The sequence below is a fragment of the Caloenas nicobarica genome, chromosome 31 (genome assembly GCF_036013445.1).
Source record: "Caloenas nicobarica isolate bCalNic1 chromosome 31, bCalNic1.hap1, whole genome shotgun sequence".
In the NCBI taxonomy this organism is placed as follows: domain Eukaryota; kingdom Metazoa; phylum Chordata; class Aves; order Columbiformes; family Columbidae; genus Caloenas; species Caloenas nicobarica.
The window spans coordinates 2824750-2849799 of record NC_088275.1 but is presented as its reverse complement, the minus strand read 5'-3'; the positions used below and the strand labels follow the sequence as shown (position 1 = coordinate 2849799).

Sequence of the window (25050 nt, the reverse complement as noted above, 5' to 3'; positions counted from 1 at the left end):
GCCTGGGTACCACTTACGGTCACATGAACATAGAACCACAGCTGGTTTGGGCTGGAGGGCCCTCCCCAGGGCCCCCCTGCCATGAGCAGGGACATCTGCACCCGCTCAGGTTGCTCAGAGCCCCGTCCAGCCTGGCCTGGGGTGTCTCCAGGGATGGTTCAGCCACCACCTCTCTGGGAACCTGGGCCAGGCTCTCCCCACCCTCAGCACAAACAATTTCTTCCTCATGTCTGGCCTGAGTGTCCCTCCCCGAGTTCAAAACCATCACCCCTTGTCCTGTCGCAACAGGCCCTGCTCCAAAGTCTGTCCCCATCTTTCTTATCAGTCCCTTTTAAGTACAGAAGGGCTGCAAGAAGCTCTCCCCTATATCTATATCCGCAGACACAGCACTGACCTGGTGCTTGCAGATAGAGAAGCTTCTGGGCCAACAGTGCTGGGCCAGGAGGAGCAGGGCAGGCAGCACCTTAAAGAATCACAGAACAGTTTGGGTGTGAAGGGACCATCAAAGCTCCCCCAGTGCCCCCCCTGCCATGAGCAGGGACATCTGCACCCGCTCAGGTTGCTCAGAGCCCCGTCCGGCCTGGCCTGGGATGTCTCCAGGGATGGTTCAGCCACCACCTCTCTGGGCACCCGGGCCAGGCTCTCCCCACCCTCAGGCCCAACAATTCCTTCCTCGCATCCAGCATGAATCTCCCCTCTTTTAGTTTAAAACCGTCATGCCTTCTCCTATCGCAACAGGCCCTGCTCAAAATCCTGTCCCTATCTTTCTTATAGGCCTCTTCTGAGTACTGAAAGGCTGTGATATGTGCTAGCACAGCTTTTTGCCTGCAGGATCTGCAGGTCTCCTTGCAGGGGGCGTCTTCCTGCCAAGCCACACCAAAGTAGCTGCAGCAAGTGACAATCCTGTCCCCCGGGTCACCAGGTCGAGCAAGGAAGGAGTGGGAAGCAGCCAGTAGCCATGGCAAGGGAAAGACCTGGTTTGACTTGACTGCGGCTGGTTGTGCCCTGAGGGTCTGAGCCCTGGCAGGATGCCCTGTGCTTGGCAGTGATTGCAAAACTCTTTCAAAATACACATTTACGGGCAAGCGAGTGGCTGAGGCGGGAAGAGGGCACAGCAGGGTTTGTCACTGTGAGGTTCATAGAATCATTTTGGTTGGAAGAGACCCTCAGATCATAGAGTCCAACCACTAACCTGACTCTGGGGTGGCAATACCCAAGCCTTCGGCGAGGAAAAGGGCTGGATCACAGCATGTTATCACACAGAAACTGGTTTGTTGGTGCCACAAGGCATCTCCCAGATGGCTCGGCCAGGGACAAGACCCTTGTACCTTGCTGGAGCCCATCAGGGTTTTTTGGCGAGAGTATTTTACTGGTGGAAAACTTCAAGATGGAAACTATTTTATCTTGGCTGGGTAGCAAGTGATTCAGCTGGGTTGGGAGGGAGTGCTCTGGGTGACTTGGCTGTATGGGAAACCTGTGAATTTTGAGTTTTCGTTGTGGTTTAGGGAGAAAATTTTAAATCTCAGAATTTCCCACAGACTAGAAGCTATATATACAGATAGTGAGTTCTCTGTGTATTTTTTTTCCCCTCTAAGAGCACCCTGGCTTGTTCTTGTGGTAGGGGTTGTGTTCTGTCGTGCACTGCTGTTGTCACGGGTATTAGTGCATTTTTACTGTTCAGAGGTAATTCTGCATCCAGAGGATAGGAAAAAGGATGAGGATGGGCAGAAGAGGAGGTGTTTCCCCAAGATGGGCTGGTTGTGCTCTTCCCGGTTTAGGCAGAAAAATTCCTCTGCCTGGAGGAAAAACCTCTAATGTTTAAAATCCAGCAGAGCTCAGGAAGTGTCTTGCACTGGTCTTCTGGGCACTAATACCCTCCTATAGCCCATCAGTCCAGCCCTCTTGGCTTGGACCAGACACTGAGCAGAACAGCTCTTGCCCACTCAACACCCCTTCTTCATGGATTTCTGAGGTGCCCCATTTAGGCAAGCCCTTGCCCCACGGCTCTGGCAGAACCGTGCATTTATCGCAGCTGGTGCCTGCCCTCCCCTCCTGTGAGAGATGGATGCGAAGTGAGTGTAGAGACAAGGACTCTGAACTTCAAGCGTTGCTTTATTGTCTCACAAGCATGAATGGTCTGAGCAGACAGAAAGCAGCCAGAGCCAAATTCCTATAAGCAACCTGCTCTGAGTTTTTCCACGAGGCAAGTATGGAGACTTCAGTCCTGGTCTGGTCCACAGGGGTTATGCCCGTGGCTGAGGCGATGGGCATCATCAGTCAGCTTGGCCAACACGATGGTGAACTCCTCAAAAGTCAGCTGCCTGTCCTTATTTAAGTCCGTCTCTTTGAAGAGACCCTTCAGGTAGTTTGGACGGTCCCTGCCCTGCAAGGGGTGGACAGGAGGTGTGTTAGAATGCCCCCTCCCTGGGCTGCACACCCACTGGTGGAAACTGAGCCAGCTTTATTCTTGCATGCCCTGGGAAGAGTTTGGAAGGTGCAGGATCATTGTGACCCTCTTCTACCTTGCAGTTATCCCCTAGTTAAAACCCCAGATGGATGGGCTTTTATCCCAACACCCCGAGGTTCCTCCCATTCCCCCAGGAGCATCCCCGGAGAAAACCCCAGCCTCATCCCCCTCGCCACCCCCCGAGGAAAGCATCGCCCTGGGGAGCACAGCGCAGCTCGTGGGAGCACTCACGCAGTTTTCCAGGAAGTGCTTTGCCTGCTCCTGCAGCAGTATGTCGAAGTCGTCGAAGTTGAGGAGATCAAGGTCTCCATTCCGGGTGCTGTAGCGGTGGTAGACATCCACAATGGTTCTCAGGGACGCCTCCAGCGTGCAGTTTCCCGGGAACTCAGGGTGTCCCAGGCACTGCCCAGCCTCGGAAAGGGTGGCTGCAGACATGGCTGAGCTCTTGAGCTACCTGCAGAAACTGTGTGGAGGAAGCTTAAGGCCATGAAGTGCATGAAAAATCAAGCAGCCCCTTGCCATGCTCTTGTCCCCCAGCCCCGGCATGCCAAGGAGGGTTGTGCTGCACCTCCCCACCGGCAGATCTGCACCGGGACCTGCATCTTGCTGGGGCTGGGGAGCAAGCCAGCAGCACCCAGCATCCCGAGACAGATGGCAGCTCCTCAGCGCTGAGCGGGTAACAAGTATTTTTAGGCATATTGCTGTTTTACAGCATCACCCTCTAATTTTAGCTTCAGCTAAGCAGCAGCTTGTTCTTAATGACCTGGAGGCACGTGTGGGGCAGGTTAGACAAACCCGTCCGACTGCGGTCGGGTACCTGCACTGTGCCGCTGACGGCAGGATGACTTCAAGGCAGGGAGCACAGTTCAGGTACAGGTTTTGTTGCAGCTTCTGCCTCACCCTTGTCTTCCTCTCTCTATGAATCCCCCTTGACTCTTTGGGCTGCAAACCCTTTTTTCCGCAGTCGCTGAACACAGAGACCCCGCTTTCTGCTGGATGCCATCATGCAGGTGATGCCCCCAAAGGGTGCTTCCCTTGCCGGCAGAAACAATTACACCTCCGCTAAAGATGACACAGAAATGCCACTAATTTATACTTGTTTTGTTGTAGCCAAAACCAGCCTCCTACCCTGCTCCAAGTAGAAAGCATTACCCTGGAATGAAACATCGCACAAAGCGATACGCAGAATCACTTCTCCCACATCTCATTTCCTGCAAGAACCATTGCAGTGTTACTTACCCTTGTCTCCAAGGAGCGTTTGCAGAGAATGGGTCTGGTGTGGTGACCCAAAAGCCTGGAAAGCCCTTTTATAGATGCCTGAGGTGCTCTTTCATCAGAGATAGTGACACACCTGCTGCAAGCAACAGCTTGAGTTAGCATTTCCCGTACCTGGAAATTGCAAGGTGGAAACTTCTGAACCCCTCCCTGTCACGCATTTTTCCACATAGTTCCCGGATGCACCCACTAGACTCTGCAAATGTTGCCCTTCCACCCACTGTCGCCTCTGATAGGGCTGAACTGCTCATGTGCTGGGCAAAAAACTGGGAAAAACACTGGATGTGCCATCAGATGCCAATGTGAGTGTAAAGGGCAAATCCATCTTGGTCAAACTTGCCTCATGGTCTCCATTTCCTACAATAGTAACTGGTTGAACACGGGCAAAGATGAAGGCAGCATCTGCCTTTCAATAAATTGTTTTCCAGACCATTTTCCATTACTTTCTATATTCATGTCACTTGTACCAGACCTTTCCTCTTGCTCCATAAACTTTATGGAGGAAACTGGACATAAAACAAGAAGAAAAAATCATGTCAGGGTCTTTAATGTCTGGATCATTAACTAGCACGTGTTCTGCAACAGTCACCACCATGCCATCCATCTTGCGTTAGCAGAACAGGTATTGAAGAATGAAGAGACTATAAAAAGATGTAAAAATAGGTGGGTAGATTTTGGAAAGAGGGCAGGAACATAAAAACAAAATGGTAGCCACTCCTGTTCGAGGATGCTTCTTGCGTGTGCTGAGGGCAATATCAAGAACTGTTGCATGAGTTTTATTCTCTCTGTAGTAATTGTTTTGTTTTCCTGCTCTACTCATTAGGGACCGCCAACAATCTGAAATTGCATCTCCATTCCACAGCTTGGCCAAGGCGGTTCTTTTGCCCTGCGCGCTGGTGTCGTCCCCACGCAGACAGACCTGGGGCCTCTCCATTCTCATCTTTCCTAGCGATGCTCCCCAAAAGCTGCGGGGGAGGCAGCTTGTGGTGCCCAACCCCACGAGGGGAACGATGCCCAAATGACCCCTGGATGCCCTAGCAAGGAAGTGAGCATCTGCCCCTGGGGGACAAGGGTGGGTCCCCAAGGGCGAAATTGTGGAGCCAAAGAGTGATCACCTGTGTCATTGAGTGCAAATAACCACGCCAGAGCCCCGTGCTTTCTTGCATGGCTCAATTTCCTTCCTGGTTTCAGCTGATGTTGGAAATGCTGGAGCCTCCTGAGCCCGAGGGTTTCCCACTCAGTGCACAGTCACCGACAGACAATAGGAGTTCTGTTCCACTCATATATCCAGTCCCTAGGAACCCGGAGTGGCTTGGAAATGTACTGTGACCTGGGTGGCTGCTGCCCTACCCTAAACAAAAACATCCAGATTCACAGTGCAGAGTTAATATCGGCTCCAGGGAGCCCCTCAGCCTCGTTCTTTGCCCCGCGGTTGTGTTGGGGCTTGCAAGGTTGGTGCTGGTTGCTTTGTGGGTTGCAAAATGGTTGCACACACCCCAGGACGCTGCATCCCCAGCACCAAAGTGGGGTCCTGGCAGCAGCCCCCCGCTGTGCTTTGCCCGTGGCATGTCCTGGAGCTGGTGCAAAGAGGGCTTGGGAGAACCAGGGCTGAGGATGCAGCCACCAGCTGCTTCTACCCAGGAACCCCAGATTCACAGAACAGTTTGGGTTGCAGGGCCCTCCCCAGCCCCCCAGTGCCCCCCTGCCATGGGCAGGGACATCTGCACCCGCTCAGGTTGCTCAGAGCCCCGTCCAGCCTGGCCTGGGATGTCTCCAGGGATGGTTCATCCATCACCTCTCTGGGAACCTGGGCCAGGCTCTCACCACCCTCAGGGGCAACAATTTCATTATATTGAGCCTGAATCTCCCTCCTTTAGTCTAAAACCATCACTCCTTGTCCTATGGCAACAAGCACTGCTAAAAATCGTCCCTGTCTTTCTTATGGACCCCTTTTCAGTCTGGAAAGGCTGCACTAAGGTCTACCCAGAGCTGCTCTTCTCCAGCCGAACAGCCCGAGTCTCTCAGCCTGCGCTCCCAGCAGAGCTGCTCCAGCCTCGGGTCATTCCCCTCTCCAGCAGGTCCACGTGTGTCCTGTGCTGAGGACCCAGAGCTGGAAAGGAAGGCGGCGGGGAGCACAACAGGGTTTTACATGCTTCAGGGTGGGGAGCCCGCGCAGCCTGTGCTGCTCAGCTGGGACACAGCGAAACTGTTGTCTCGCTCGGTGCTCTTCAGGGTCCCCACCCCTGCTGCCTTCACGTTCCCAGTGCCCCTCTGGTTCACTCTGCATTTAACCCCCCATAGCCAGCTGGTGCATATTGCATCCTCCTGGAGACAATAGGACACAATATAGGTGCATTTGGTGCTTGAAGAAATTTTATTTCAATGCCATAGACAGAAGCTGATGACAAGGATTTGGTTACAAGTTTGCCCGTGCTTGTGGACAAATGGAAGAGATGATGCTGCTGGAAGAGCACAATCCTGTGGGTGCAATCACCCTGGGAATCGCTTCACTTGCGGGGGTCATGGCCACAGCTGTGGTCCTGGTCACGGCCGGGACCGTGGCCGTGGTCATGGCCGTGGCTGTGGCCATGGCCGTGGTCGTGGCCGTGGCCATGGCCGTGGTCTTGACCAGCCTCTGGTTGCTGTTTGTTCCTCTTCTGATACTCGTGGAACCTCTCGTGGGCATCAATGACCACACCACTCAGGGTGGTCAGGAACTCAGTGAACTTCAGGCGACCATCGCGGTTTTTGTCTGCTCTGGAGAAGAGCTGGCTTATGTAATTATCGATGGACAAGTTAGGCTGCAGCAGGACAAAAGCAAAAAGAGTCAGTATGAAGCACAGCGGGGTCCAGGGTCACCCTACCAGCCCGCAGCTATGGCATGAGACATTGTGCGGCTTCAGGAGAACCCTACAAAAGCCTTTCTCCCGTCTGGGAGGCTCTCGGCCACCCCCATGCCCCAAGGAGGCCGTGGCTCCTGCAAGACCTCACCCGTATTAGGAGAGCGGAGCCACGCTCGGCTCTTACCGTCATAGTTCTGTGGAGGAAGGGCTCAGCGTTCTCCTTCAGCAGCTGCGAGAACTCAGTCCTGTTCAGGTAGTCATCTATAGGGATGGACTTCACGGCGTACTGGTGGTAGATGTTGACGATGCACTCCAAGGCGAGCTCCAGGTCGGTTTTCATCTTGCTAGAAAGAGGCAGAAAAATGTTAAAGCCCGGAGGAGGAGGACTCCCCCGCCCTCCAGGAGCGCCAGCTCTGGCCGCCCCGCAGGGACGGCTGGTGCCGGTGGCATTTCCAGCAGCACCTCCCGCGCCACCTGGAGCCACCGCTTGGCAGGGTGCGCGTACCAGCGGGTGCTGGGCTGACTGCACGGGAGGAGAACACGCGGGAGCGCTGACTGCGCGGCGGAGGCAGCGGCTCCTTTTTATACTCTCCCTGAGCCACAATTCGTGACGCCCTCAAATTTCTTTTGGGGTGATAACCCCAGGAATTGTGCAAGGCCACACAGCACACCCAGGCAGTGTTTTCTTGCCTGGAACTGACGGCTCTGACTGTTGACAAGGGAGGGACGCGCCGAACTTGTCACGGCAACACAAGGACATGCCAAAGGAGACGTTTCCAGGGAGTCGGGGGTGGCATGCGGGCTTCCTGGGTGCAGGGCTCTTTCCGTGGAATTTAGAATCACAGAATCGTTTTGATTGGAAAAGCCCCTCAAAGATCGAGTCCGATCACTGAGCCACCCCAGCACTGCCCCGTGTCCCTCAGAGCCTCATGTCCGTCTGTCCAGCCCCTCCGGGGCTGGCGGCTGCAGCGCTGCCCTGGGCAGCGTGTTCCAACGCCCCGCAGCCCTTTGGGGAAGAAATCGATCCTGATGCCCAATCCGAGCCTTCCCCGGCACAACTCGAGGCCGCTGTTTGGGGGGGTCTTTGGAGGAGGAACGTTTCTGGACCACCGAAGGGTGCTGGGTGGGGGTCTGCGGTGGGATGACGCTGGTTTTTCAGTTCGCTGCTCCTGTATGTGCCCTGACGCTGCTGAATTTGGCCGGTGATGCCAGCCGGGGGCAGCCGGCGCATCCCGCCCCCGGTCAGCCCTACAGCCACGAGCAGCATGGCTCCCGAGCCACCTCTTCGCGGCTGCCCCGGGAAGACGTTACGGTGCCGGGGACGGGCCCGGTCTCGGGAGGTGGCGCTTCCCAGCCGCCGGGACTGCTGCCCGACGGGAGCCGCCATCGCCGCCCCGTCCCGGCGCGGGGGGCGCGGGGGCGCGGGCAGCCCGGCACGGCCCCCGGCCCTCCCCGCGGAGCCCGCGCGGGCTGCGAGGCGGCGCCGAGAGCGGGAAAGCCTTAAGCCGCGCGCCGGGCGCGGGTGGGACAGCGGCGGCGGGCCGGGGGCCGTCGTGGGTTCGTGTTTGCTTGGGGGGGGGTTTGCTTCGTTCTTCGGTTTTGTGGAGGCCTTCTGCTTTTTTTTTTTTTTTCCCCCCACTGTTTTTTACTTTTTTGTTGTCGGGGGTTTTTTACTTGTTTTGGGTTTTTTTTTTTTTTTACTATTTGTTGTGGGGTTTTTTACTTTTTTGGGGTTTTTTTACTTGTTTGTTTTTACTTTTTCTTGTTTTGTGAGGTTTTTTGTTTGGTTTTTTTTTTACTTTTTTTGTTTCGTTTTTTTTACTTTTTTGTTTGTTTTTTTTTTTACTTTTTTTTTTTTACTTTTCCTGGTTTGGGGGGGTTTTTTTGTTTTGTTTTACATTTTTGGGTTCTTTTACTTTTTTTGTTTGGTTTTTTTTTTACTTTTTTTTTTTTACTTTTCCTGGTTTGGGGGGGGTTTTTTGTTTTGTTTTACATTTTTGGGTTCTTTTACTTTTTTGTTTGTTTTTTTTTTTACTCTTTTTTTTTACTTTTCCTGGTTTGGGGGGGTTTTTTTGTTTTGTTTTACATTTTTGGGGTTTTTTACTTTTTGTTTGAGGGTGGTTTTTTTTACTTTTTCGTTGTGTGGGTTTTTTTACTTTTTACGTTTTTTTTTTTTTTACTTTTTGGGGGGTTTTTTAGTTTTTGTTTTGCTGGGGGCTTTTGTTTGCTTTTTGGATTTCTTTTTTTCTTTTTTTCGGCTGCTTTTGGGGGTTTGGGGTTTCTTTTTGCTTTGCCAGAGCTGGCCCAGGCTGGCTCGGGAGGAGCCGCTGTGGGAACAAGCCCGCCTGCAGGGCCAGCGGGTCCCCCCGTTCCGCCGCCCAGCCCCGGGGCCCCACGGGCACCGGCGGCCCTGGGAGGGCGCGGCCGGGACTCCACAGACCAGCAGAAAGGCCAAAAAAAAAAGAAAAAAAAAAAAAAAGAAAAACAGGAAAAAAAACCAAGCAAAAAAGCAAAGCAAAAAAAATCCAAAGACCAGGAAAAAGGCCAAAAAAAAGAAAAAAAAAACAGAAAAAAAAACCACACAAAAGCAAAGCAAAAAAAAATCCAAAGACCAGGAAAAAGGCCAAAAAAAGAGAAAAAAAACAGAAAAAAAAACCACACAAAAGCAAAGCAAAAAAAAATCCAAAGACCAGGAAAAAGGCCAAAAAAAAAGAAAAAAAAAAAAGAAAAACAGAAAAAAAAACCAAGCAAAAAAGCAAAGCAAAAAAAATCCAAAGACCAGCAAAAAGGCCAAAAAAAAGAAAAAAAAAACAGAAAAAAAAAAAAGTAAAAAAGCAAAGCAAAAAAAATCCAAAGACCAGGAAAAAGGCCAAAAAAAAGAAAAAAAAAAACAGAAAAAAAAAAAACAAGTAAAAAAGCAAAGCAAAAAAAATCCAAAGACCAGGAAAAAGGCCAAAAAAAAAGAAAAAAAAAAAAAGAAAAACAGAAAAAAAAAAAAAAAAAGCAAAAAAGCAAAGCAAAAAAAATCCAAAGACCAGGAAAAAGGCCAAAAAAAAAGAAAAAAAGAAAGAAAAACAGAAAAAAAAAAAAACAAGCAAAAAAGCAAAGCAAAAAAAATCCAAAGACCAGCAAAAAGGCCAAAAAAAGAAAAAAAAAAACAGAAAAAAAAAAAACAAGTAAAAAAGCAAAGCAAAAAAAAACCAAAGACCAGCAAAAAGGCCAAAAAAAAGAAAAAAAAAACAGAAAAAAAAAAAAAGTAAAAAAGCAAAGCAAAAAAAATCCAAAGACCAGGAAAAAGGCCAAAAAAAAGAAAAAAAGAAAGAAAAACAGAAAAAAAAAAAAAAAACAAGCAAAAAAGCAAAGCAAAAAAATCCAAAGACCAGGAAAAAGGCCAAAAAAAAGAAAAAAACCAGAAAAAAAAAAAAACACACAAAAGCAAAGCAAAAAAAATCCAAAGACCAGCAAAAAGGCCAAAAAAAAAAAAGGGAAAAAAACAGAAAAAAAAAACGCAAAAAAAAACCAAGCAAAAAAGCAAAGCAAAAAAACTCCAAACAAGAAAAAAAAAGCAAATAAAGAGAAAAAAGGCAAACAAAAAAGGAAAAAACCGCAACCGAAACCAGAAATGCAAAAATCCAGCGCCGCGTGAGGCGCCCGGCGGCTGTTCCGGCCCCTGCCCGCTCCCCCCTCCCGCGCGGGGCTGTTCCAGCCCCTCCCACCGCGGCCGCACAAAATGGCCGACCCGGAAGGGACGGCGGAAGGATACCGGCGTCTGCCAACCAAAGAGTCCGCCGCTGCCGGCGGAGGGAGGGCGGGTTTGCGCTTCGCTCGCGGATTTCGGCAATTTCTCCTTCTTTTCCTCGGTCTCCTCCCCGCTCCGGAGCCTGGAGGAGGACGGCGAGCAGTGGGGGGCACCCCAAAAGGGGAGTATTTTCTCTAGCGGAGGGATAGCGGGAAGATGCGCGGCGGTGACGCGCCGCTGCAGGTAGTTCCGGCGGAGCTTTGGGCGCCAAGTACAAAATGGCGGCGCCGCCCGGCGGGGACGGGCGTCGTGGAGCCCTTCGGTGTGTTTGTGTCTATGAAGAATATGTATGTGTGTGTGTGTGTAAGTAAAGCTTGTGAGCCTCTGTCCCCTCTGGGTGCCTTCCCGTCTGGGTTCGGGCTCCCTCGGCTGCCTGGGCCGCCCTCCCTGTGGCGCGTTCACCCCTCAGGCAGCCTCGACACACTCAAAATGCCTGTTTTGAGGTAAATATGAAACCCCGAGGCCTCTTGCTTCAACCCTGGGGCCTCTTTCTTCTCTAGGGTTCACCTGGGACGTTTCCCTGGGGGGGCTGGAAAAGCCGAAGTTTAAATAATAGCCTTAATGCTCTTAAGTTATAATAATCCCTTAGGCTTAGGTTTTTTCCACACTTAAACCCTCCGCAGCGTTTGTAAAGACACAGGTACATGTTCTCAAGCCAGTTCTCAGCTCAACATAAAGAGACTTAAAGCAATTTAATGGCCAATTACAGAAATAACTTGATGTTAGTCTACGTGGATTTTTTTTTTTTTGAAGTGTCCACAGGAATGCGTATGCTTTCAAATCATTTTATTTAAAGTTTCGTAATAAATACTTCTCCTGGGGGTTTTCAAGCAGCTCTGCATAGGAGAATTAACAATTTTTCAGTTCGAAGTCAGCAGGTTTGGGGATTTCTGGAGGTTCCAGGAGAGCTGCACTCCCTTGCTAGGATAGAGTGCAGATTTTTTGCAGTATTTACCAATTTTGGGGCACTTTTTAAGTCCCCCAGCCACGTTCCCCCAGCTCTTAGGACAATTCTGGACGCTCCACATCAAATCAAACCCAAAAAAAGCACATTCAAGATGACAAACGGACCGTGTTTGCCCTCCCAGAAAACGATTTTGGGGGAAAAAAAACTGTTCAAAAGCCAAAACTGGCCCAGGGTTGTTTGGTGGGTGGGTGGGTTGGTTGGTTTTCTTCCCCGTTTTGAGATGATGCTCAAAAATAAACCTCAACCCGGGGAGAGCGCAGGTGAAAACCTCCCAGCAGGAAAATGCAAGGCTTGGGTGGATGCAGCGGGTTTTCGCTGTTGTTTTTAAAGGGGTTGGTTAATTGGGTGGGTAACCAAAAATGTTGTCATTCCGGGGTGAGGTCAAACTGAATTCTCTGTTTTATGTTCCAGCTCAGCCCCCGTTACCCACCCAGCCCCACGACGGCCGCGGCCCCGGTCCCAGCCGGGAGTCACACCTGGGATACCGCGCGCAAGGGGAATAATGCAGAAAAATCACATTTTTGGGCAGTGAACATCCCGCCTTGAGCCCACCGAGCGAGGGCAGAGGTTTCCGCGTGTATTTACCCGCCTGGCCATCATTTCCCCTTCTTGGGCTGCAGCCACAAGGCTCAAAGAGAAGATTTATTTTGAGACGGAGGTTTGTGCTCATGTCCCAGGCACGTCCCTCCACTTCCACCCTCATTATCCCCAGGGGAAATTAAAGGAGCGAAGCAGCTTTTGGAGAAACTGGGCCAGGGGAGCGCAAAACGGAGACAATTCCCACCGGTCCTGTGCCGCTCCCTGTGCACAAATGGGTTTCTTCGAAAAGAAAAACAGATGAGAAATGAGCACAAACACGCGTCCCGGAGCACGGGGACACGTGTGGGGCAGTGGCAGCGAACCCCCAGCACCTTCCTGGGGAAATTTGGGGGCTCTTTGTTGCCCTCTCCCCTCGGATTTGCCCCCCTGGTGTTTCCAGCTCTACCGCAAGAAGGGAAGAAAAGAGGGGGAACGCGGAGAGGGGCTGAAGCTTCGCAGCATCGTGGTGAATGGCCGCGTTAATTAACGTCAAAAAAACTACCCAGAAACAACCAGAAATACCCCAACCTCCAAACCCACAACAAAACAGAACCCTCGCATGCCCAGCAGAGAGGGAGAGGGGCCAAAAGGCTTCAAATGAGCTCGAAATCTAAGGAGCTGATGCTGGCGATGGGAGCCCTCCAGAAGTTGAAGCTGTTGAACTGCAGCAGGCCGTCCTCCTCGTCCGGGCCGTCACGGCGGGGCCGGTCCCGCTCGCCGCCCAGCTTGCCCAGCCCCTTGGGCTTGTAGAGGGTCCCGTCGCCGAGCCCCAGCCCCTCCAGCTCCGCCACGTCCAGCCGCGGGATCGGCAGCCGCCAGTAGATGAACGAGTCGTACTGGCTGCTGATGGTGTCCAGCATTTTCCGGGCTGTGAGGGCAAAGAGGGGAGAGAAGAGGAGGAGAAAAGCTCTTCAGGGGTTGCCCTACAGTGGCTGAAACAGGTATTCCGGTATTGACCAAATCCCACGAGGCCAGCCCCAAAAATGAGAGGGGTGTGGGGGAGGCTGGGCTCTAGGCCGGGGCTCAGCGCCGGGCTGAGCTCTGCCCCTGGTTTGATCCACAGCCTTGGGCACGACACTCCGAGCCGTGATTCGGAGGGGTGGGCAGTGGCATTTGCCCCCCTGTGCCTCAGTTTCCCCACCCACACGAAGGGGAGGGTGGGAAGGCCAGGGTGGGGCCACCCCTTTCTCAACCACGTCCCCCCACATTCACCCCACACCTGTGGGGTGACATCAGTGTCCCCCCCACCGCACTCTGACAAAAACCAGCATCCAAACGAACCCATTTTCTACCAAACTGTGCAAAAGGCTCTTGCCCTTTCCCTGTGCTGGGGCGCCCCTGGAGCAGCCAGCGAGGGGGGGTCCCTGCGTGTCCCCACAGCCCCTGTCACCCCCCATCCCACCCACGTGGCACCGCATCGCCTCGGGGGACCACGACGGAACCCTCTAGAAAGGGCTGGGAGAAGCATCGCTTGGCGTTGCCATCGCTCTGTCTGTCTGTCCGCAGCCCGGGGGGGCCGGTGCCGCAGAGCCCCCCCCGCAGCCCCGCCCGAATCCACAGCAATCTGGAAATGGCAGGAGGGGACGCGGCACGGCCTGAGCTGAGTCACGGCCGCGCTGATTCGCGTTTCCCCCGCAGAATTCTGTCACTGCCCCCGGCGTGTGTGGCAGCAGAGCGGGGGAGAAAGGAAAACCACCCGCTTGACCCAAAAATATCCTCCTTTTCCCGCTGATTCCCCTGGTTTAAGCCCTGGGAATCCGAATGCTAAAGGATGATTCAGACATACCTTGAATCATGCCTTCCCTGGCTCCCCGTCTGTGTGATGCGCAGTGACCAGCTCTAAATTTAAGATTCTCGGTGTAACCCAGAGGCTGTGAAAGGCTCCTATGTCACCCCCCCCAAATAAATCGAGCCGCGGGGCTTTGAAAGAGCCTCCCTGGGGGTGCATCCTGGGGAATCTTTATGCACATTGTTTAACGGTGGCAGATGTCGTGGACAATGGATATTAAAGCTTCAAAGCGGGGAAAAGGGAGTTTAGTGACAAGAAATTAAAAAAAATCAAATGTTCAGAAAAGGCAGTTATAGGGAAAAAAAAAAATAAAGCTCCTCTGTTGCGTGTCACCCCAAGGAAGAACATCTCTGGGATCAGCGTGGTCCGTGCATCCGCGGAGGTAAAAACACCTTTATCCCTTTAATCCCTGCTGGTTGTTGCTCATGTCCCCCCACCCCGAAAAAAAATAATCTGGGGGTGCCAATGCCTCCCTGCACCCAAACCTCTTCCAAAACCAAAACAGCGTCTTGCTGTTCTTCCCACCATCCCTTACCTGTCAAGGATGGACGGACAGACGGACGGTGTCTTTGTGCCGGGAAGCGTCACAGCGTGGCTTTTGTCTGCCGGCACGGCTGGGTCTGCAATGCAGCCCCTCCGAGAAGCCGCTCGATGAATTCCCCTTCGTCATGGCGGGGGGATGATGGAAGAGCGATGGCAGATGAGTCAGCAGCTCCCACCCGCGCCGGGGGGGGGAACCTGCGCGCTGGACCCCCAGACAGGGATGTGTTAAATCGACCGATGATGGGAAATTTCCTGCAGTGATTCCTGACTCACTCGGGCTCAGGATTTGGGGTATAACAGACGGTTTTCAGCCTCCAAGGAGCCAGCGGAAGTTTATTTTTACCTGCATTTGAGGAAATGGGGTGCCTTGGGCTGTAGGAGGGCACTTTGTGGGTCAAGCAAAAAACCCAGATAAGGCTTTTTTTTTTTTTTGTGGCATTGCTGAGTCTGGAGGTGTTTGGTCCTGATGCTGTGTGGGAAAAAATACCTCGGCTTTGTGTCTGGAGCTGGAAATCGGAGGGTGACGCCCAAAGCCGGTGACACTGCCAGGGCTGGGACCCGGGGCTGGGGGCACCTTGCGCAGCCCCTGCCCCCGCTCCCTGGGCTTTGCCCGGGATTAACATTCCTGTGGGGCTTTAGGAGGGTTTTTTCCTCCCTTTTCCTCCCCGTTCGCTGTGCGCAGCTGGTTTCTGCTGGTGCCAAGTCCTTTCGCCAGCGCTCGGCTTTCAGCCGGGCTATTTCTGCCACCTCCTCCTCCTCCTCTTCTCCCTGCCAGGAGCCAAGAGGATCCCATGTCCCTGCTCCTAAATAAACCAGGTTTAGCTCAGCCCTGCCACTGCCCAGAAAGTGCCAACCGGGGGCCCGGTGGAGGATGCTGATCCCTCCTGGGGTGTCAAGTGTTTTTGGGGATCCCCAAGGACATGGGGCCGAGCTCAAGCTGGATGTGACCCATCCGCTTTGGGGTGTCACCTACTGAAAGGGGTGGCTGGTGTGTGACAACCCAAACCTGTGACATCCCTCCCCGAGAGAAGAAGGGACCTGGGGCCAGACCCCACAGAGGACACAGCGATGCCAGGACCCTCTGCGCTGTGGGGACCCAAATCTCTTCACTGCAGCTTTGGACCCAATGGTTTTGTTTTGGGGGGGGGTGTAGGGGGGACAATGTCCTCTGGCAGCACAAAAAGCCAAAAAAAAAGGGCTCTTGAGCTGAAACGAGGTCTCAAACACTCGGGGTATTATCAGCCCCGATGGCTCAGGGCAGGCGGGGGACAGAGACACAACTGAGAGGGGACAGTGCCGCCTTGTTCAGGATTGCTGGAGCGGGAGCCGTGGGGACAGTTGGGATTTGGGGGCTGACGCAGGAGGGGGCACCCAGAGGTGACACCAGCTTGGCTGGTGGCGGGAGCCGCGGGATTGTGCTGGTGACGGTGGTGGCGGAACCGTGGCCAGCGGGCTGTGGCAGGAGCACGGCGGGTGACGGTGACAGTGGCAGGACCGTGGGCAGTGACGGTGGCAGCGGCAGGACGGTGTCAGGCGTTGTGCAAGCGGAAGGGCCCCGAGCTGGTGATGGTGCAACGCTGCCCGACGCGGCCGTGGGGGGCCGGGGGTTCCATCCTTTCTGGCGCTTTGGTCCCCCCGGGGTTGGGGACCCCCCACACCCATGGAAAAAGCGGGAATAAGGCCTGGGAGCAAAACTGGGCCCTGGGGGGCACCCCAGTCTTGATGGGCACCCCCAGCCCTGCAGGACACCCATCCCTACCAACACCCCCAGGACCCCCAATTTCTAGGACCCCCCGGCCCTATCAAGACCCCCAGAACCCCCCAGCTCTACAGAGACCCCCAGGACCCCCCAACCTTCTGGGACCCCCAGCCCTATTGGAGACCCCAAAGACCCCCATCCCTTCCAGGACCCCCCAGCCCTATTGGAGACCCCAAAGACCCCCATCCCTGCTGGGATCCCCCAGCCCTACTGAGACCCCCCGGAACCCCCAGCTTTCCGGGATGCCCCAGCCCTACTGGGACCTCGGTACCCCACATCTCTGCTGGGACCCCCCAGCCCTACCAAGACCCCCCGGAACCCCCAGCTTTCCGGGATGCCCCAGCCCTACCAAGATTCCCAGGACCCCCGGCCGTTCCGGGCCCCCCCGGCCGTCCCGGTGCCCCCGGCGCTGCGGGCCCTGCAATGCCGGCGGTGTCCAGGGTGGGAGCTGGTGCTCCGGGCCGGGCCGGCGGGAGCGCGTCCCGGGCCACGCCTGCCCGCTGCGAGCTGGGACCGGCCCCGGGACCCGCACCGGGACCCGCACCCGCCAACGGGCCAGGTAACGGGGCCGCCGCCGGGACCGGCCCCGCGAGAGGCGCGACCGCGCGGAAGCGCCCCCGAAAGCGCCGCGGGAAGGCGGGGGGGGCACCGGAACGGGAAGGGGGGCGGCGGGAGGACCCCCCCTTGCAGCCCCCTGGTCGGAGCGGGGAGTCCTGCCGGGACCCCCAACCCTACCGGAACCCTCGGGCCCCCCAGCCCTGCCGGGACCCCCAACTCTATCGGGACCCCCCAGACCCACCAGGACCCCCAGTTCTACCGAGACCCCCCAGCCCCACCAGGACTTCCCAGCCTCACCAGGACCCCCGAGACCCTCAGCCTTACTGGGACCCCCCAGCCCTGCAGGGTCCCGCCAGCCTCAGAGTGACCCCCGGGACCTGCAGCCCCTCTGGGACCCCCACCCTTGCGGGCACCCAGTGCCCCCGGGGTGGCCGCCGCGGCCGCCCCACACAAAGGGGGTTCTCCCCCCATGTTGCTGCCTCATCTGGGGGGTCCCGGGCCCGCAGCTGGGGGGGTCCTGGGGCTCTCACCCAGCATCCCCCCACACTGCCCTCCCTTCCGACCCAGGGGAGACCCCAGTGGGGCGGGTGACCCCCAGCGCTGGGGGTCCTGGAGCAGCCCCCCCCAAACGCGCTCTCCCCGGTGCCCCCGCCGGTGACGCAGAGCCGCCGAGCGGTGGTTTCCCAACCGGGAAGTCATTTTGTGTGTGCCGGCACGGGCTGGGCCGTGAGCCGCCCTCCCTGCGGCTACCCGGGCCGGGACCCCCGCCCGGGTGGGCTGAGACCGGACACAACTCGTTGCAGGGGTGGGCGAGTGGTGAGGGGGGCACGCGAGACCCCCAGGGAGGGGGAACCGGGGCAGCCGCGGCCTGCGGGACCCGCCGCCGACAACCGCCCGGAGCCGGGAGAGCGGCCGATCCGGCCGTCACCGTCACCCTTCGCTGGGCGCGAGGACGTGAGGCCCGGTGGGTGCTGGAGGGTGGTTTTGGGGGGAGGAAGGAGGGTCGGAGAAGGGGGCTCGCGGCGGCTTGAGCCCCTCGGGGTCACCCGGGGACTCACTGGTGGCTCGTACGAGGCTGAGCGCGCCGTGGAGGCTCCCCCGGCACCCCAGGGACCCCTTGCGATGCCGAATTTGGGGGGTACCCCCTCCGCAAGGCCTTTCCGCCACGCTGCCGGATCCGGCAGCGATCCGGGGCATTATGCCGGGGGCCAGCTCCGGCAGCCTCGTTTCCTAAGGAAATGGGGCTAGAAAGAAAACCCACCCCCCCGCCCTGCGCTGTCCGGCTGTAGCCCGGGGGTGCCGGTCCGCGGGTCCGGCCTGGGCACAGCCCTGGTTTACGCCATCCCGGACGTGTCACAACTTGCCCCTTCTCAGCACCCGCGCTCGGTGGGGAGGGCAGCCCCAGGCACCCGAGTTTAGGGGGGTTAGCGCCCCATTTTGGGGGCTACCGGCAGCCACAGGCCTTGCTCCTCCCTGCCATGGGCAGGAAGCGCCGACCAGCCGCCGCGGACTTTGGACCCATCCGGTGTCGCCGGCGCAGGGGCAGAGGAAGGGACTTTTCCTGTTTGCTGGCGCGGCAGGTCCGGCGCCCATCGGCCAAGCAGCCAAACTCCGGCCAAGCTTGGCCGTGCCCCGGCACAGCCGCTACCTGCCCGCCCCGGCCTGGGGACTCTCCGCTGGCTGATACCGGGTTGTGCTCACCCTCCGCGGGCGGGTGAGTTTTGTGCGTGCCGCAGGGTGCTTTTGCAGCGAAATATTTGTCTGTCCTTGATGGGGAGGAAGCACCAGTTTGGGGGTGAACTCCTCTTTCCACACCCTCTGCCTCCCCAGCTTTGCGTGCACACCCCTCGAGGGCCGTGGGGGTTTTGGGGCAGAGTCCCTGGTTTATTTTGTTTTTCCCCTCCGTCTGCTTTTCGAGCCGGAGCGGAAGAGCTCAACCTCCGGCCTCTTTTCGGAAAGGCCGGGATATTTATAGCTGCCTGGCTCAGGGAGTTGGGATTTGCCGTGGTCGCCTCTGTCCCTCCCCATCCTGCCGCAGCATCCCTCAGCCGCGTCCTGCGCCGGGGGGACGGGGACAACTCTTCGGGGTGGGTGTGTGATGCCCTGGGGTCCCTGGGGGTCTCCGTGTGACGCTGGGGTTCCCCTGAGTGTCTCTGTCTCCATTGAGCTGGCGGGAAGTAGATTTGGGGTTGATTTGGAGAGTCAGGACTGTGGATATCTCTCCCCTCCCCATTCCAACCCGCTCTGCCTCCCCCCAGGTCCATCCCCACCAGCTCAGCCACCCCGACCAGGTCCCCCCACCCGTCCCCATGGAGTGACCCCGCACGGGGGTCTCTGCACCGGCGCAGCCCCCCCGGCAGGGAGGGAAGCTGGACGCCACCGCGAATATGAGCGACTTCTGGCACAAGCTGGGCTGCTGCGTCGTGGAGAAGCCACAGCCCGTGAGTAGCATCGGCCTGGCCGGTTCAGGGCGGGTTGGGGGTCCCGGGGCCATGGGTTCAGCGGGGGCTGACGGCCTTGGTCCGCTTGCAGAAGAAGAGGAGGAGACGGATTGACCGCTCCATGATTGGGGAGCCCATGAACTTCGTCCACCTGACGCACATCGGCTCTGGCGACATGGCTGCGGGAGAAGACCTGCCCATGGTACGCGGCCGCGCGCCTGGGGGTGCCGGGTCTCATGGGCAGGTGGTGGGTGTCACTGTTGGGTGGTGGAGTCTCACAGTTGGGTGACGGGTCTCAGGGCAGCCTTATGTTTGGGAAACAGATCTTATGCCTGGGTGGTGGGACGGCCCAGCTGGGTGATGAGATGGCCCAGTTGGGTGGTGGGACGGCCCAGCTGGGTGATGAGATGGCCCAGTTGGGTGATGAGATGGCCCAGTTGGGTGGTGGGATGGCCCAGCTGGGTGATGAGATGGCCCAGCTGGGTGACGAGATGGCCCAGTTGGGTGATGAGATGGCCCAGCTGGGTGGTGGGATGGCCCAGCTGGGTGGTGGGATGGCCCAGCTGGGCGGTGGGTCCCACAGCGGTGACACCCCGTCTTTACACCCTCCCCGCAGAGCGGTGCCGTCCAGGAGATGAGGTCCAAGGGCGGCCGGGAGCGACAGTGGAGCAGCTCCCGCATCTTGTAGCATGTGAGTACACGGCCCTGAGCACCATCTCTACCCCCGCCGCGGCACCACCGCTAATTGACGCACCCAAACGAGCCACCACTTGTGCAGGTCGCTAAACTGGCCTCTCTTGGACTTTGCAGATTCCTGGCTTTTTCAGCCCAAACTTGAACTGCCTGATCCCCCAACCGGAGGAGAAGCCGACCTCGAGTGCTTTAACCCCGCGGCAATTTCTGCAGAGCCATCCTTGCCCGGCTCCCGGTGGCTTTTGGCCGTGTCCCCCCGGCAAATCCCCCTGTCCCGGGGACATCGGGTTGATGACAACAGCCCCCACCTTGCACACGACCAGGATTTCAGCCACAAGGACGCAGCCGCCCTCCCGGAGCTGCCGGGCACAGCCGAGATGTGCCAAATCCTGCCCGTTTTTCCTGGTTTCCACGCCAGCATCTCCCGTGGGCCCCTCTCAGTGCTGGGCCGCGGTGCCTCAGTTTCCCCGGGGCATCACAGTGAGGCCAGTCCTGCTGCTGTGGCTGGTTTGGTGCCTTCCCGGAAAGGCGCAGAAGAGCAAAACTGGGACTAAACCCCAACGCTTCAATGCAAAACCGGGATTAAACCCTGATGCTTCAGCATCTCACCAGCAGCAGCTCAGCGCCGAAACCACCACCAAGCCCACGGTGCTTCCGGCCGGCGTTTCCACCCCCGGTAAACCACCACCTTTCTTCTTTTTTAGGATATATATTGGTTTTTAAGCTCAAAAACCCAACTCGGCGGCCTCCGCCGCCTCAGAGGCAGGACCACGGTGGGGATCTGCCGCCGGGGTTTCACCGGCACCAGCCGAGGCAGGACGGGGCCCGACCGGAGGAGGGACGTGGGCTCCCGAATTCGGGTGCGGGTGTATATAATTTAAATAGCGCCGGGATTAAATATTAAATCGCACGTGCCGGGCATCGCGGCCGGGAGGCAGCGGCTTTTGCCACGCTCCACGCCGGGATGCTCCTGCTCGGTGCCGGGCTTTGCCACCCCGCGGCACGCTCGGTGTTGGGAAGCGAGTGCCGATGCTTGGTTTGGTTTTTCCCTCCCCTGGGAAATAAACACACCCCACCACCCCCCTCTTGAAATAAAACCCTCGTGCTGGCCCCAGGAGCGCGTCCGCCAGCGGCTCCTGCCAAATTTGCCAGTAGAAGCTGAGATCCCACCCCAGCCACGTCCTTTATTCTCCTGTGGGTGCTCAGGGAGCACTTTGGCCCCTGGAAAAGAGGGGGTGCCCCCCATGGATGCCCACGGGGAGGGTGGGGGCTGCGCCAAGCACCCCAGGGGTGAACCAGCCAGCACCGGACCCATCGTGAAAGAAAAGCCGAGAGCCAAAAGTGGAAGAAATGAGGGAAATTTAATCCTCAGAGCACGCGGGTGACAGTCCTGGGCTGGCTGTGGGTCTGGACCCCCGCCCAGGGCCCCCCACTGCCCCCCCAAGGGAGGGAGAACGGCAAGAACTCGTTAACTCCCCAGCGCCGTCATTAAGTGAGTGCTGCCCTGGCCCCCCCAAAAACCCACCTGGGGGACCGAATCACTCGGGGCCATTGGGGAGCCTGTTAGGGGGGCTAATTGCAACGAAGACTCATCTCCATCAGGGATCTGAGCTCTAACGAAGGCGGCTGCAGCCCCCCAATGCCCAGGGACCCCCCCCATCCTTTTATGCACCCCATAAACCTCATTTTGGGGAGCCGGGGGGCTGCCCCGCGGCGATGCGGCTGACCCTCTCCAGGACATCCTGGGGACAGAGGGGTGGCACAGCCTGTGCCAGGGGACATTCCTCCACCAGGCTGTTCATGGGGGTGGGTGGCGGGACCACCTCGTCCTCCGGCCCTCCCGCGGCCCCCGGTCCCCCCAGGGCTGCCCGCAGGACCGGCAGCACCTTCTTGCGCGACGCCAACGCGTTGCCCTGCACGTAGGTGACCACGCAGGACCAGGGGCTTGCCAGGGGCTGGAGCTGCAGGGACGGTGTCGTCTCCTCCTCCAGCACCCGGCACACCTGCAAGGGGGGAGCGCAGCGGCTGGGACCCCCCCGGCACCCCCAAAATTGGGAGATTTCAGGGCAAACCCAAGCGCCGCAGCTGGGACCTCATGCCAGCACCAAAATCAGGGGATTTCAGGGCAAACCCAAGTGCCGCAGCTGGGACCCCTCCAGGACCCCCAAAATCAGGGGATTTCGGGGCAAACCCAAGCACCGCCCCTGGGTACCTTCCCTCCAGCCCTCCCAAATTGGGAGATTTCAGGGCAAACCCAAGCACCACGGCTGAGACCCCTCCCAGCACCCCCAAAATCAGGGGATTTCGGGGCAAGCCCAAGTGCTGCAGCTGAGAATTTGCCCCAGACCCCCGAAATCAGGGGACCTTGGAGCAAATCCAAGTACCACAGCAGGGACCCCCACCCAGGACCCCCACGGTGAGCGTTTGGGGTGTCCCTCCCACTCACGGCGCTGCGGAGGGTCTCTCGCCGGCTGTAGACCACGAGCTGCCGCGCGGGCTCGTTTCGTTCGTTAAAAGAGATGGTCATGGCCACCAGCCCCGCGTAGCCCCGAGCCTGGCAGAACCCCTCCAGGTCCGGCAGCAAGCCGGGCCGGCGCAGGAAGGTCTGGAGGGGAGAGAGACGCTGGTGTCACCCCCATCCCCAGCATGTCGCCCCCGTGCCTCAGTTTCCCTCCGCCGAGCCTCACCTCCAGGTCCACGTAGATGGCGCTGACGGCAAGGAGCAGCTCATCGCTGGAGAGGACCTTGAGGTCCTTCCGCAGCATCTGCTCCGTCGTCAGCCCTGCAAGGCGAGAGGGGCCAAGCGTGAGCCTCTGGGGACACGTCCTTGTCCCCAAGGAGGGGGGTTTGTCCCAGTTTGCTCCCAGTGAGACCTCCCAGACCTGAGACGTCGAACTTGGCCGCTTGCAGGGCTTGGAAGATGGTGTCGCGGGCCGGCAGCTCGGGGAACCTCTCCTCGAGCAGCGACACGCACGCCACGTCCCTGGGTGTCACCTTGCCAGCCGCCGGGCTCAGGTTGACGCAGTCCAGGAGGATGGTGCCTGGAGGGGACAACGGGGGGACCATCGGTTGTCACCGTCCCCCTCGGCTGGGGCTCGGCGAGGGCTGCCCGTCCTCACCGTGCAGCAGCGCGGCCGTGGGTCCGTCCAGCACGCCCGGGGGACCTTGTGCGATGCGCTCGGTCACCAGGGTGGCACAGGAGCCCACCGGCTCCGCTGTCACCCGGCAGCCGGGCGCTCGGTCCCGTTCCAAGGGCCGGTGATCCAGCACCTCCACCACGGCCTCTTCCAGGGCGGCGTCGGCGCTGGCGGGTGAGACGGGGAGGGTGAGACCCCGGGGTGCCGCCGCCACACGTCACCCCCAGCGCATCCTGGAAACCCCTTTTTGTTCCTCTCTTGCCCTAAAAACACCCCGGAAAAGGGAAAGTTTTTACCCACCCTGGGCCAAAAACCCAGCTGGGTGGCCCCGGTTGTCCCCGCGTCCCCTCCCCGGCTCACCCGGGCAGGACATGGTGATCGACCAGCGTCAGGGTGAGCAGCCCGGCGCGGTGCAGCCCCCCCAGGTCGATCTCGTCCCGAAAGACGAGGGAGGCGGCGGGGACGCCCTGTTCCCGCAGCAGGAACGTCGTCTCCGTCCGCAGCGCGAAGTCGGCGCGGGGGATGTTCAGCACCGGGATGAAGGCGGCTTTGGGAGCCGGGGATGTCTGTGACGGGGGTGACACCGGTGAGGCGTCCCCCTAAAGCCACCGTTTGTCCCCCAAGGCAGTTTGTCTCACCTTCGCCAGGAAATACGCCAGGGCCAGGGCTGAGACGGTGGAGTCCAGGTCACAGGCCTCGTTGCCCATCACCACGTGGACCTCACGGTGATGCCGGATGTTCTCCTGCCGGGGCAGGTGCCATTCGCACGTCCCCGTCCCCCAAAAACCCCCAAGCCTGTCCCTTCCCCTCCAGGGGACCCCAGAGCCACTCACAGACGTCACCCACATACGCCACCTATCTTCCAACCCTGGACCACCAGTCCCCCAGGACAAGACCTGGCCAGGAGCCATTTCTGGCACAAAAATGTCATGTTTTGGGGCACGTGCACAAAAATGGGGCCCTGGGGAGAAAGGGACAACGCAGCTCGGCCAGGTGGGGACAGGGACCCTCCCGACCTGGGGGACACCGGCAGTGTTTTAACCCCAGATCGAAGTGGTTTTTCCAGAGATGCGTTTAGGGCTGGCTGCCCCCCAAAACACCACATTTCACCCCTTTTTTTCTTGCCTGCAGCAGCAAGGAAAAAATATCACCTGTTTCCCCCCACAAATCCCACGTCCCCATCCCGTCACACTCGAGGGAGTGTGTCACTTGTTTGGTGACAATTATTTCATGCTGTAACCCAGATTCACTCGTTTATTCCATGTTGTAAATAACGCAGAGCCGCCTGCGGCACCGACCCCGCGGCAGGACGGGGACCCGCGCCCAGGGGCTGCGGGGTGGGACGGGGGTGCTGGGGATCCCCCCCCGTGGAAATGGCTTTGGGGTGTCCTGGCACCGCGTTCCCCCTGCACCCCAATTCGCTGGGCACCCAGTCCCCCTGCACCCCACTTTGCTGGGCACCCAGTCCCCCTGCACCCCCATCCCCCTGGACCCCGCTTTTCCCTGCACCCCAATCCCTCCTGCAGCCCAGTCCCCTGGGTGCCCAGCTCCCCCTGCACCCCGGTTCCCCTGCACCCCTCTCCCCCTGCCCCCCAATTCCCTGGGCGCCCAGCTCCCCCTGCACCCCCGTGCCCCGCTTTTCCTGCACCCCAATCCCCGCTTTTCCTGCACCCCAATCCCCGCTCCCGCTACCTGCAGCGCCGCCCGGCTCCCCTCCACGAACCGCTGCATAACGGCGCCGATCCGGGCCCCGACCCGCCCGGCCCCGCCCAGCCCGGTCCGGTCCGGCCCAGTCTAACAACCCGGTCCGGTCCGGTCTAACAACCCGGTACCGCCCAGCACGGCCCCGCCCCCTGTCACACCGCGGGGCGTGGCCTCGCGCGTGCGCTGCTGGGAACGGGGCGTGGCTGCGAGGGGCGTGACCGCGAAGGGGGCGTGGTCGTGTAGGGGCGTGGCCGTGAGGGGGCGTGGCGCTCCGCCGCTGGCCCCGCCCCTTTCCCGGCGTTTCGCGCCGGCGGGGCTGGGGGGGCAGTGAGTGGTGGCGGGGGGTGACACCCCAAACCCCCCCGACACCCTCAAACCCCCGACACCCCCGAAACCCTCCGACACCCCCAAGGCCCCCGACATCCCCAACCCCTCCCGACACCCCCAGCCCCCCCAAATCCTCCCAACACCCCCAGGTGGGCCGTGCCCTCCCCCG

The 25050-nt window shown here is 58.2% G+C and overlaps 5 protein-coding genes across 7 annotated transcripts; 1 reads left to right on the top strand and 4 right to left on the bottom strand.

The window, feature by feature from the left end:
- Positions 1-2218: 2218 nt before the first annotated feature.
- LOC136000156 (protein S100-A8-like) lies at positions 2219-2902 on the bottom strand. The gene is made up of 2 exons (XM_065653875.1): positions 2699-2902; positions 2219-2383 (listed from the first exon to the last, which is right to left on the bottom strand). The coding sequence occupies exons 1-2, from the start codon at positions 2900-2902 to the stop codon at positions 2219-2221; spliced, it is 369 nt and encodes a 122-aa protein (XP_065509947.1).
- A 3210-nt stretch (positions 2903-6112) lies between these two features.
- On the bottom strand, positions 6113-7162 carry LOC136000131 (protein S100-A9-like). 2 transcript variants are annotated; one of them, XM_065653838.1, is made up of 3 exons: positions 7091-7162; positions 6770-6929; positions 6113-6543 (listed from the first exon to the last, which is right to left on the bottom strand). In XM_065653838.1, the coding sequence occupies exons 2-3, from the start codon at positions 6923-6925 to the stop codon at positions 6250-6252; spliced, it is 450 nt and encodes a 149-aa protein (XP_065509910.1). In that variant the 5' UTR covers positions 6926-6929; positions 7091-7162; the 3' UTR covers positions 6113-6249. The 2 variants fall into 2 exon arrangements, with proteins under 2 accessions (XP_065509910.1, XP_065509911.1); XM_065653839.1 differs by having other exon boundaries at positions 6770-6925; positions 7091-7105.
- Positions 7163-11126: 3964 nt separating this feature from the next.
- On the bottom strand, positions 11127-15965 carry MLLT11 (MLLT11 transcription factor 7 cofactor). 2 transcript variants are annotated; one of them, XM_065653635.1, is made up of 2 exons: positions 14255-15965; positions 11127-12798 (listed from the first exon to the last, which is right to left on the bottom strand). In XM_065653635.1, exon 2 carries the CDS (start codon positions 12788-12790, stop codon positions 12524-12526), a length of 267 nt encoding a protein of 88 aa, XP_065509707.1. In that variant the 5' UTR covers positions 12791-12798; positions 14255-15965; the 3' UTR covers positions 11127-12523. The 2 variants fall into 2 exon arrangements, with proteins under 2 accessions (XP_065509707.1, XP_065509706.1); XM_065653634.1 differs by lacking the exon at positions 14255-15965 and adding an exon at positions 13717-13806.
- A 1490-nt stretch (positions 15966-17455) lies between these two features.
- Positions 17456-20732, top strand: CDC42SE1 (CDC42 small effector 1). Its single transcript, XM_065653636.1, has 5 exons — positions 17456-17543; positions 18838-19020; positions 19112-19222; positions 19637-19711; positions 19831-20732. The coding sequence occupies exons 2-4, from the start codon at positions 18967-18969 to the stop codon at positions 19706-19708; spliced, it is 237 nt and encodes a 78-aa protein (XP_065509708.1). The 5' UTR covers positions 17456-17543; positions 18838-18966; the 3' UTR covers positions 19709-19711; positions 19831-20732.
- A 323-nt stretch (positions 20733-21055) lies between these two features.
- Positions 21056-24707, bottom strand: PRUNE1 (prune exopolyphosphatase 1). The gene is made up of 8 exons (XM_065653631.1): positions 24543-24707; positions 23489-23593; positions 23211-23416; positions 22833-23017; positions 22596-22754; positions 22401-22495; positions 22160-22318; positions 21056-21716 (listed from the first exon to the last, which is right to left on the bottom strand). The coding sequence occupies exons 1-8, from the start codon at positions 24579-24581 to the stop codon at positions 21396-21398; spliced, it is 1269 nt and encodes a 422-aa protein (XP_065509703.1). The 5' UTR covers positions 24582-24707; the 3' UTR covers positions 21056-21395.
- Between the last annotated feature and the right edge of the window lie 343 nt (positions 24708-25050).